This window comes from Oncorhynchus keta, chromosome 1 (genome assembly GCF_023373465.1).
Source record: "Oncorhynchus keta strain PuntledgeMale-10-30-2019 chromosome 1, Oket_V2, whole genome shotgun sequence".
Lineage (NCBI taxonomy): Eukaryota > Metazoa > Chordata > Actinopteri > Salmoniformes > Salmonidae > Oncorhynchus > Oncorhynchus keta.
This window is the reverse complement of record NC_068421.1, coordinates 60,118,810-60,130,963: the sequence shown is the minus strand read 5'-3', so window position 1 is coordinate 60,130,963 and position 12,154 is coordinate 60,118,810. Positions and strand designations below refer to the sequence as shown.

At 45.0% G+C, this 12,154-nt stretch overlaps 1 protein-coding gene across 1 annotated transcript in view; it reads left to right on the top strand.

Moving 5' to 3' along the window:
- Positions 1–11,412, top strand: part of LOC118359448 (unconventional myosin-Vb) — a 26,824-nt gene extending 15,412 nt beyond the window's left edge. The window contains exons 27-34 of the mRNA XM_052529708.1: positions 27–149; positions 221–372; positions 665–751; positions 3,613–3,736; positions 3,879–4,185; positions 4,699–4,873; positions 5,093–5,173; positions 9,209–11,412. Of these exons, the coding sequence (XP_052385668.1) occupies positions 27–149; positions 221–372; positions 665–751; positions 3,613–3,736; positions 3,879–4,185; positions 4,699–4,873; positions 5,093–5,173; positions 9,209–9,370 (1,211 nt within the window). The 3' untranslated portion in view covers positions 9,371–11,412. The remainder of the gene's footprint in view (positions 1–26; positions 150–220; positions 373–664; positions 752–3,612; positions 3,737–3,878; positions 4,186–4,698; positions 4,874–5,092; positions 5,174–9,208) is intronic.
- The last annotated feature ends 742 nt before the right edge of the window (positions 11,413–12,154 follow it).

The following is a 12,154-nucleotide window of genomic DNA, read 5'->3' as shown; positions in this document are numbered from 1 at the left end:
TCATACTTGTTTGCTCGTCCCCCTAGGCCCAGTGCTTTCCCAGTCCACAGAGGATTCCTCTGCCCCCCATGCCAAAGCTGGGACTGTCACAGGGCTGCTGGAGTGTAGGAAGAGGGATGAGGCCAAGCTCATGAAGACTCTCATCACAGGTAGGACCCCTAACCCTAGCTCCATCTGTATAATTAGTGAATGTGCCCTCAAACCTCTGTGTTTGTTCCAGACGTGAGGGTGGACAGTGCCCTCTCCCTGCCACCTGGCCTGGCCGCTAGTGTGCTGTTCCTGTGTGTACGCCAGGCAGACTGTAGCGGAGACGAAATCCGCGCCCGCTCTCTCTGCACTGCTGCTGTCACTGCCATGAAGGGGGCTCTGAAAGTACGCACACACACACATGCACACGCACACACATGCACGCACACACACACACACACACACACACACACACACACACACACACACACACACACACACACACACACACACACACACACACACACACACACACACACACACACACACACACACACACACACGCACACACGCACGCACACACACACACACACACACACACACATACACACACACACTTCTCTGCTTTTCAATCCTGGCTCTCTTACAGGTCTGTTTCTTACTCATTTGTTGTGTCTTTGTTTTCCCCTCCTATCAGAAACACTGTAATGATGTGGACATGACAGCACTGTGGCTGAAAAATGCCTGCCTTCTCAATGACCTACTGACCCAGCACTCCAAACAGGTAAGGCATCGACACCTCTCATCAAAATGTTACCAATGTCATGTTATTATCACTAAATAATGTCATATGTTATTATCACTAAATAATGTCATATGTTATTATCACTAAATAATGTCATATGGTATTATCATTAAATAATGTCATATGTTATTATCACTAAATAATGTAATATGTTATTATAACTAAATAATGTCATATGTTATTATCACTAAATAATGTCAGGAGTTATTATCACTAAATAATGTCAGGAGTTATTATCATTAAATAATGTCAGGAGTTATTATCACTAAATAATGTCATATGTTATTATCACTAAATAATGTTTTTATTTTATTTTTTAATTTCACCTTTATTTAACCAGGTAGGCTAGTTGAGAACAACTGCGACCTGGCCAAGATAAAGCATAGCAGTGTGAACAGACAACAACACAGAGTTATACATGGAGTAAACAATAAACAAGTCAATAACACAGTAGAAAAAAATAAAATAGAGTCTATATACATTGTGTGCAAAAGGCATGAGGAGGTAGGCGAATAATTACAATTTAGCAGATTAACACTGGAGTGATAAATGATCAGATGGTCATGTGCAGGTAGAGATACTGGTGTGCAAAAGAGCAGAAAAGTACATAAATAAAAACAGTATGGGGATGAGGTCGGTAAATTGGGTGGGCTATATACTGATGGACTATGTACAGCTGCAGCGATCGGTTAGCTGCTCAGATAGCAGATGTTTAAAGTTGGTGAGGGAGATAAAAGTCTCCAAATTCAGCGATTTTTGCAATTCGTTCCAGTCACAGGCAGCAGCGAACTGGAAGGAAAGGCGGCCAAATGAGGTGTTGGCTTTAGGGATGATCAGTGAGATACACCTGCTGGAGCGTGTGCTACGGGTGGGTGTTGCCATCATGACCAGTGAACTGAGATAAGGCGGAGCTTTACCTAGCATGGACTTGTAGATGACCTGGAGCCAGTGGGTCTGGCGACGAATATGTAACGAGGGCCAGCCGACTAGAGCATACAGGTCGCAGTGATGGGTGGTATAAGGTGCTTTAGTAACAAAACGGATGGCACTGTGATAAAATGCATCCGGTTTGCTGAGTAGAATATTGGAAGCTATTTTGTAGATGACATCGCCGAAGTCAAGGATCGGTAGGATAGTTTTTACTAGGGTAAGTTTGGCGGCGTGAGTGAAGGAGGCTTTGTTGCGGAATAGAAAGCCGACTCTAGATTTGATTTTAGATTGGAGATGTTTAATATGAGTCTGGAAGGAGAGTTTACAGTCTAGCCAGACACCTAGGTACTTATAGATGTCCACATATTCTTGGTCGGAACCACTCAGGGTGGTGATGCTACTCGTGCGTGAGGGTGCAGGCAGATGTAATATGTTATTATCACTAACTAATGTCATATGTTATTATCACTAAATAATGTCATATGTTATTATCACTAAATAATGTCATGTTATTATCACTAAATAATGTCAGGAGTTATTATCACTAAATAATGTCAGGAGTTATTATCACTAAATAATGTCATGTTATTATCACTAAATAATGTCATGTTATTATCACTAAATAATGTCAGGAGTTATTATCACTAAATAATGTCAGGAGGTATTATCACTAAATAATGTCATGTTATTATCACTAAATAATGTCATGTTATTATCACTAAATAATGTAATGTTATTATCACTAAATAATGTCATGTTATTATCACTAAATAATGTCATATGTTATTATCACAAAATAATGTAATATGTTATTATCACTAAATAATGTCAGGAGTTATTATCACTAAATAATGTCAGGAGTTATTATCACTAAATAATATCAGGAGTTATTATCACTAAATAATATCAGGAGTTATTATCACTAAATAATGTCATATGTTATTATCACTAAATAATGTCAGGAGTTATTATCACTAAATAATGTCATATGTTATGATCACTAAATAATGTCAGGAGTTATTATCACTAAATAATGTCATGTTATTATCACTAAATAATGTCAGGAGTTATTATCACTAAATAATATCAGGAGTTATTATCACTAAATAATGTCAGGAGTTATTATCACTAAATAATGTCAGGAGTTATTATCACTAAATAATGTCAGGAGTTATTATCACTAAATAATGTCAGGAGTTATTATCACTAAATAATGTCAGGAGTTATTATCACTAAATAATGTCAGGAGTTATTATCACTAAATAATGTCAGGAGTTATTATCACTAAATAATATCAGGAGTTATTATCACTAAATAATGTCAGGAGTTATTATCACTAAATAATGTCATATGTTATTATCACTAAATAATGTCAGGAGTTATTATCACTAAATATCATTATCACTAAATAATGTCAGGAGTTATTATCACTAAATAATGTCAGGAGTTATTATCACTAAATAATGTCAGGAGTTATTATCACTAAATAATGTCAGGAGTTATTATCACTAAATAATGTCAGGAGTTATTATCACTAAATAATGTCAGGAGTTATTATCACTAAATAATGTCAGGAGTTATTATCACTAAATAATGTCAGGAGTTATTATCACTAAATAATGTCAGGAGTTATTATCACTAAATAATGTCAGGAGTTATTATCACTAAATAATGTCAGGAGTTATTATCACTAAATAATGTCAGGAGTTATTATCACTAAATAATGTCAGGAGTTATTATCACTAAATAATGTCAGGAGTTATTATCACTAAATAATGTCAGGAGTTATTCATGGCCATGTAAGCTGCCTGGGGAAATACACCCCTAGTTATTGAGTTCATGGCAACAACAGCCATTACATACATACTTCAACATGTAATTGACAGACAGTATTTGTGCTTTGTCTCTAGGATGAGGATTTGGTTCCGTTGACCTCTGACCTGAGTGAGTTAAACCGTGCTCTGAGTGCCCTCTGTATCCAGGCCTATCAGCAGCTCCTGTCCATCTCAGAAACCCGCCTGCAGCCCATCATTGGTAAGACTGACCAGAACTCCAGAACAATATCAAAACCAACCCAACCAGTCGACTAAATGTTTTATCATAGTTTGCTTTCATTCCACTACGTAACCCTTCAACAGTAGCTCCTGTTCCCCTGACCCACTCAATCCCTCCACAGTTCCTGCCATGCTGGAGAGTGAGATGATCCCAGGACTGTCTGGGTCGGGGGTGAAGCTGGGGAACTTTAGGAAGCGTGTGGGGTCTGATCCCAGGGGCGTAGAGAGGAATGCAGGGGAGACCCCTAGTATGGCTGCAGTGCTGAGGGAGCTGGGTGCCCTACACACGGCCCTGTCCCGCCAGGCCCTACCCCCCACCCTGATGGAGCAGGCCTTCCGTCAGCTCACCCACCTCCTTTCTGCCTCTGCCCTCAACAGCCTGCTGCTACGCAAGGACATGTGTAGCTGGAGCCGAGGCTTGCAGATACGGTCAGAGGACAGAAACACACACACACACACACACACACACACACACACACACACACACACACACACACACACACACACACACACACACACACACACACACACACACACACACACACACACACACACACACACACACACACACACACACACACACACACACACACACACACACGGCCTGAGCAGGAACAAGTTTCAGTAAAAGATATGCAGCCAGATGTCTAATATAAAGCTAGGGCTCTATTCAATCTGTATTGTGGAAGTTCGGCACTAAAGCCCAATTGAAATTTAAAGGCAATGTTCTCACCCCGCGTTGGCTTAGACTGCATTCACAGTAAACGCTGTGTATGTCATACCAAACGGAAATGACCTTTATATTTCTATTGTGCAATCTGTAACGCTTCAGCATTGAATAGAGCCACGAGAGTTGGTTTCCAAAGGGGACAGTTTGCATGTAGAGTACCAGGTGACTGTTGGACCTGACTCCATTCTTTTTGTTCTGCTGGGTTCTGCCAGGTATAATGTGAGTCTGCTGGAGGAGTGGCTGCGGACCCGTGGGCTGCAGGCAGGGGGAGCTGTGGCCCTGTTGGAGCCTCTCATCCAGGCCGCTCAGCTCCTGCAAGTGGGCAAGAAGACAGACGCTGACGCACAGGCCCTCGTTCACACCTGCACTGCCCTGTCTACCCAGCAGGTGGCGCCCTTATCACTATTACGAGACTATTGCAATGGGTGGTTTTTAAACTGGTATTGGCAGGGTGAAATGTTCAAAGTGTTGTAGATATTATTTAAATAGAATAAAACCAATATGATTCTGTGAACATTATTCCCTTCACGAGAGAACCATGTTATTTTTTATACAGTATATGTCTATGTACACATCCTTGCAGGGCTAACTGTGTCTCTGTTCCAGATTGTGAAGATTCTGACCCTGTACACCCCTCACAGTGACCTAGAGGAGAGGGTGACACTCAATTTTATCCGCACAGTGCAGGTACAGTACCGTAATACACACAACAGTAATGTAAACTTCTCATAACATGCCATATTGAATTTTCAACTGAATGAATTACATTTTATTTTTGTGTCAAATCACCAGTTGGCAACCCATCCCTTATGGGATTAATTGACACGTAAACATTACAATCATTTACTGTGAAAATTCAGTGATAATTATTGTGTGACAGTTGTGACTGTTGTGACAGTCCTCTTTACACCCTCACAGGCTGTCTGAAGTCCATATACTGACTGTCTTCACTAGGGTTGTGGTATGGTCTGGTTACCAGTAGTGTGGGCTGGTTACCAGTAGTGTGGGCTGGTTACCAGTAGTGTGGGCTGGTAACCAGTAGTGCGGTTGTGTTACCAGTAGTGTTGTCTGGTTACCAGTAGTGTGGTCTGGTTACCAGTAGTGCGGGCTGGTTACCAGTAGTGTGGTTGTGTTACCAGTAGTGTGGTCTGGTTACCAGTAGTGTGGTTGTGTTACCAGTAGAGTGGTCTGGTTACCAGTAGCGTGGTCTGGTTACCAGTCGTGTGGTTGTGTTACCAGTTGTGTGGTCTGGTTACCAGTAGTGCAGATGTGTTACCAGTAGTGCAGATGTGTTACCAGTAGTGTGGTCTGGTTACCAGTAGTGTGGTCTGGTTACCAGTAGTGTGGTTGTGTTACCAGTAGTGTGGTCTGGTTACCAGTAGTGTGGTCTGGTTACCAGTAGTGTGGTTGTGTTACCAGTAGCGTGGTCTGGTTACCAGTAGTGTGGTCTGGTTACCAGTAGTGCGGTCTGGTTACCAGTAGTACGGTCTGGTTACCAGTAGTGCGGTCTGGTTACCAGTAGTGCGGTCTGGTTACCAGTAGTGTGGTCTGGTTACCAGTAGTGTGGTCTGGTTACCAGTAGTGCGGTTGTGTTACCAATAGTGCGGTTGTGTTACCAGTAGTGTGGTCTGGTTACCAGTAGTGCGGTTGTGTTACCAGTAGTGTGGTCTGGTTACCAGTAGTGCAGTTGTGTTACCAGTAGTGCGGTTGTGTTACCAGTAGTGTGGTCTGGTTACCAGTAGTGTGGTTGTGTTACCAGTAGTGTGGTCTGGTTACCAGTAGTGTGGTCTGGTTACCAGTAGTGTGGTATTGTTACCAGTAGTGTGGTCTGGTTACCAGTAGTGTGGTTGTGTTACCAGTAGTGTGGTCTGGTTACCAGTAGTGTGGTTGTGTTACCAGTAGTGTGGTAGTGTTACCAGTAGTGTGGTCTGGTTACCAGTAGTGCGGTCTGGTTACCAGTAGTACGGTCTGGTTACCAGTAGTGCGGTCTGGTTACCAGTAGTGTGGTCTGGTTACCAGTAGTGTGGTCTGGTTACCAGTAGTGCGGTTGTGTTACCAATAGTGCGGTTGTGTTACCAGTAGTGTGGTCTGGTTACCAGTAGTGCGGTTGTGTTACCAGTAGTGTGGTCTGGTTACCAGTAGTGCAGTTGTGTTACCAGTAGTGCGGTTGTGTTACCAGTAGTGTGGTCTGGTTACCAGTAGTGTGGTTGTGTTACCAGTAGTGTGGTCTGGTTACCAGTAGTGTGGTCTGGTTACCAGTAGTGTGGTATTGTTACCAGTAGTGTGGTCTGGTTACCAGTAGTGTGGTTGTGTTACCAGTAGTGTGGTCTGGTTACCAGTAGTGTGGTTGTGTTACCAGTAGTGTGGTAGTGTTACCAGTAGTGTGGTCTGGTTACCAGTAGTGTGGTTGTGTTACCAGTAGTGTGGTCTGGTTACCAGTAGTGTGGTTGTGTTACCAGTAGTGTGGTCTGGTTACCAGTAGTGTGGTCTGGTTACCAGTAGTGTGGTTGTGTTACCAGTAGTGTGGTCTGGTTACCAGTAGTGTGGTTGTGTTACCAGTAGTGTGGTAGTGTTACCAGTAGTGTGGTCTGGTTACCAGTAGTGTGGTCTGGTTACCAGTAGTGTGGTTGTGTTACCAGTAGTGTGGTCTGGTTACCAGTAGTGTGGTTGTGTTACCAGTAGTGTGGCCTGGTTACCAGTAGTGTGGTTGTGTTACCAGTAGTGTGGTCTGGTTACCAGTAGTGTGGTCTGGTTACCAGTAGTGTGGTTGTGTTACCAGTAGTGTGGTAGTGTTACCAGTAGTGTGGTCTGGTTACCAGTAGTGTGGTCTGGTTACCAGTAGTGTGGTTGTGTTACCAGTCGTGTGGTCTGGTTACCAGTAGTGCGGTTGTGTTACCAGTAGTGTGGTCTGGTTACCAGTAGTGTGGTTGTGTTACCAGTAGTGTGGTCTGGTTACCAGTAGTGCGGTTGTGTTACCAGTAGTGCGGTTGTGTTACCAGTAGTGTGGCCTGGTTACCAGTAGTGTGGTTGTGTTACCAGTAGTGTGGTTGTGTTACCAGTAGTGTGGTCTGGTTACCAGTAGTGTGGTTGTGTTACCAGTAGTGTGGTCTGGTTACCAGTAGTGCAGTTGTGTTACCAGTAGTGTGGTTGTGTTACCAGTAGTGTGGTCTGGTTACCAGTAGTGCGGTTGTGTTACCAGTAGTGTGGTCTGGTTACCAGTAGTGCGGTTGTGTTACCAGTAGTGTGGTCTGGTTACCAGTAGTGCGGTTGTGTTACCAGTAGTGTGGTCTGGTTACCAGTAGTGCGGTTGTGTTACCAGTAGTGTGGTCTGGTTACCAGTAGTGTGGTTGTGTTACCAGTAGTGTGGTCTGGTTACCAGTAGTGCAGTTGTGTTACCAGTAGTGTGGTCTGGTTACCAGTAGTGTGGTTGTGTTACCAGTAGTGTGGTCTGGTTACCAGTAGTGCAGTTGTGTTACCAGTAGTGTGGTCTGGTTACCAGTAGTGTGGTCTGGTTACCAGTAGTGTGGTTGTGTTACCAGTAGTGTGGTCTGGTTACCAGTAGTGTGGTTGTGTTACCAGTAGTGTGGTCTGGTTACCAGTAGTGCGGTTGTGTTACCAGTAGTGTGGTCTGGTTACCAGTAGTGTGGTTGTGTTACCAGTAGTGTGGTCTGGTTACCAGTAGTGTGGTCTGGTTACCAGTAGTGCGGTTGTGTTACCAGTAGTGTGGTCTGGTTACCAGTAGTGCGGTTGTGTTACCAGTAGTGTGGTCTGGTTACCAGTAGTGCGGTTGTGTTACCAGTAGTGTGGTCTGGTTACCAGTAGTGCGGTTGTGTTACCAGTAGTGTGGTCTGGTTACCAGTAGTGCGGTTGTGTTACCAGTCGTGTGGTCTGGTTACCAGTAGTGCGGTTGTGTTACCAGTAGTGTGGTCTGGTTACCAGTAATGTGGTTGTGTTACCAGTAGTGTGGTCTGGTTACCAGTAGTGTGGTTGTGTTACCAGTAGTGTGGTCTGGTTACCAGTAGTGTGGTCTGGTTACCAGTAGTGCGGTTGTGTTACCAGTAGTGCGGTTGTGTTACCAGTAGTGTGGTCTGGTTACCAGTAGTGCGGTTGTGTTACCAGTAGTGTGGTCTGGTTACCAGTAGTGCGGTTGTGTTACCAGTAGTGTGGTCTGGTTACCAGTAGTGCGGTTGTGTTACCAGTAGTGTGGTCTGGTTACCAGTAGTGCGGTTGTGTTACCAGTCGTGTGGTCTGGTTACCAGTAGTGCGCTTGTGTTACCAGTAGTGTGGTCTGGTTACCAGTAGTGCGGTTGTGTTACCAGTAGTGCGGTTGTGTTACCAGTAGTGTGGTCTGGTTACCAGTAGTGCGGTTGTGTTACCAGTAGTGTGGTCTGGTTACCAGTAGTGCGGTTGTGTTACCAGTAGTGTGGTCTGGTTACCAGTAGTGCGGTTGTGTTACCAGTAGTGTGGTCTGGTTACCAGTAGTGCGGTTGTGTTACCAGTCGTGTGGTCTGGTTACCAGTAGTGCGGTTGTGTTACCAGTCGTGTGGTCTGGTTACCAGTAGTGCGGTTGTGTTACCAGTCGTGTGGTCTGGTTACCAGTAGTGCGGTTGTGTTACCAGTCGTGTGGTCTGGTTACCAGTAGTGCGGTTGTGTTACCAGTCGTGTGGTCTGGTTACCAGTAATGTGGTTGTGTTACGGTCATCATTTCCTCTCATCCATCAGGGTCTGCTGAAGGAGCGTTCAGACGGTCAGTCTCCACAGCTGCTGATGGATGTACGGCGTGTTTTCCCCGTCACCTTCCCCTCCCTGCTGCCCCCACCTGTCCGCGCTGACCAGCTGGACATCCCAGACACCCTCAAAATCTCCTTCCTACGACGGCCTTAGAGGAAGCAGTAGTTATTCACTGTGGATTACACTATTTTTTGAAGTTTTGGTATTGCTACCTCTGGTCTTTTTCCTGCAGGCTATACAGTATATCAAAGTAATTGTAAGTGAATAATACATGTCATTTTTGATCAGTCATAAGTATTCTGTATCAGGCATTCTTTCAGTAGCACAAGTATAGGACTCTTACTGCTACTCTTCCTGCGTAGGATTATTGTGCTGTTAGAATGGCCATATGGATTCTTTCTCATCTGTTCCAGAATATGGATTTTGGACACATAGATTTCCTTATCTGTACTAAGATTACAGTATTGCCTGTCTGCTGATTGACATTTCCCTATTTGATGCATCCCACATACTTCAGTGCCTACCCATGTGTAGTTTTCCACTGGGACACGTTGTACGTTGGAAGTGTGTGCTTAATATATTGTTTAATTGGTAATAAGTTCCAGATATCAGAAGTTATAATTGTATAATGTAAACTTAACATGTTTTTCACTCTGATCAATCATTTAAACTTAATGTCTGACCCATAATGAAGACTATGAAAAAGAGTTCAGATTTTCTCTAACATTTTATTGGAATCAGAACCACAGCAACGCTGCAGTCTCCCACCTCCAACCTCAAGAAGAACAACCAGAATAAATACAAAAATTAGAAACATCTTCAGTATAAAAGAAATGACCTCATGCGAGTACTGTGTACCACTACACATCATCAGTAATACATATTTATATATTCACAAACCTCTGAAAAATAGAAAATAATAGTCAAATATCAAAATAAATGAAGACAACAATTGGAAAATACAACGTCAAATAAACGCGTGCGGGCACAAGAAAGACGTGTTTTCCCCCCATCATGCACTGCTTCCTATGTACAGGCTGGCATCACAGTGGGATCGTGTTCAAGATTGACTACATTGCAGTCGGTGACTGCAGACTGACTGATCTACAAATCGCCTCATCCTAATGAACTACTCATTATTACTTGTAGATCAATCGTTGCTCTTGAACACGGCCAATGTGTTTGCCTGTGTGGGCGTGTCAGGGACAGTACATGCGTGCCTGTCTGGTTGTCATTGTGCTTCTTCTATATCTTTGTATCATGCCTCTGTGCCTGTCTATACTACATACATGCCAACCTGAAAGGGTGAGATTTCCTTTTACCTCAAAGCACAGACACCGAACGTTTCTCTGAAAGAAAATGGCCTCGGTGACCGAATGTACTCAGTATCATTGTCAACAGCAATAAATAAGATATTGTGCCATTCGTATTCCTTGCTACAGTTGCTATACCTGTACGTTAATGTAGTGACAACGCAATAGTCTGAGGCTGTGTATTCGTAGCCTATAGACTCCTATTCCAGTTCAAAGTTCAAATGGATGTCCATCCACTACCCAGCCACAGCAGGATTCAAGTTGACTAAGCAGCAGCAGATTCACTTCATTCAGTGTATTTCTATAGATATATAACCATATATGTTTGGTACAGAAGTACTATTTACAATGACAATATACAGAGTCTGTTGTTGATCCTCTCTACGCTGAGTCTGTTGACACTGCTCTCCATGTTATTTAGCCACTACTAGCTACTGCCCCAGAACCTGGCCCGTTTCAAAACAACATTTACACGACTCCACAAAAACACGTTGTGCTGATAACTCACAATGTAAACATTATAGGACTGCTCAAACCCGACTGATCTACTTAGAAACGGTACTGATTAGATGCATAGAGTCAAATTGTACACACGTTTAAATATGTGAGCCACATGTAAAAATTGGTGATTGGTGATACTATATGCAGTGCTTTCTGGAGCTGGACCACCAGAGTAAGTTGTAATTGGCAAGTGCAGCTACGTACACAGGTTCTGAGCAGTGTAGTGGGCTGTGGAGGGGAGAGAGGGGAGGCAGTGTAGTGGGCTGTGGAGGGGAGAGAGGGGAGGCAGTGTAATGGGCTGTGGAGGGGAGAGAGGGGAGGCAGTGTAGTGGGCTGTGGAGGGGAGAGAGGGGAGGCAGTGTAGTGGGCTGTGGAGGGGAGAGATGGGAGGCAGTGTAGTGGGCTGTGGAGGGGAGAGAGGGGAGGCAGTGTAGTGGGCTGTGGAGGGGAGAGAGGGGAGGCAGTGTAGTGGGCTGTGGAGGGGAGAGAGGGGAGGCAGTGTAGTGGGCTGTGGAGGGGAGAGAGGGGAGGCAGTGTAGTGGGCTGTGGAGGGGAGAGAGGGGAGGCAGTGTAGTGGGCTGTGGAGGGGAGAGAGGGGAGGCAGTGTAGTGGGCTGTGGAGGGGAGAGAGGGGAGGCAGTGTGTGGAGTGGGGGCTGTGGAGGGAGGCAAAGGAGGTAGTGTAGTGGGCTGTGGAGGGGAGAGAGGGGAGGTAGTGTAGTGGGCTGTGGAGGGGAGAGAGGGGAGGCAGTGTAGTGGGCTGTGGAGGGGAGAGAGGGGAGGCAGTGTAGTGGGCTGTGGAGGGGAGAGAGGGGAGGCAGTGTAGTGGGCTGTGGAGGGGAGAGGGGGAGGCAGTGTAGTGGGCTGTGGAGGGGAGAGAGGGGAGGCAGTGTAGTGGGCTGTGGAGGGGAGGCAAAGGAGGTAGTGTAGTGGGCTGTGGAGGGGAGAGAGGGGAGGTAGTGTAGTGGGCTGTGGAGGGGAGAGAGGGGAGGCAGTGTAGTGGGCTGTGGAGGGGAGAGAGGGGAGGCAGTGTAGTGGGCTGTGGAGGGGAGGCAAAGGAGGTAGTGTAGTGGGCTGTGGAGGGGAGAGAGGGGAGGCAGTGTAGTGGGCTGTGGAGGGGAGAGA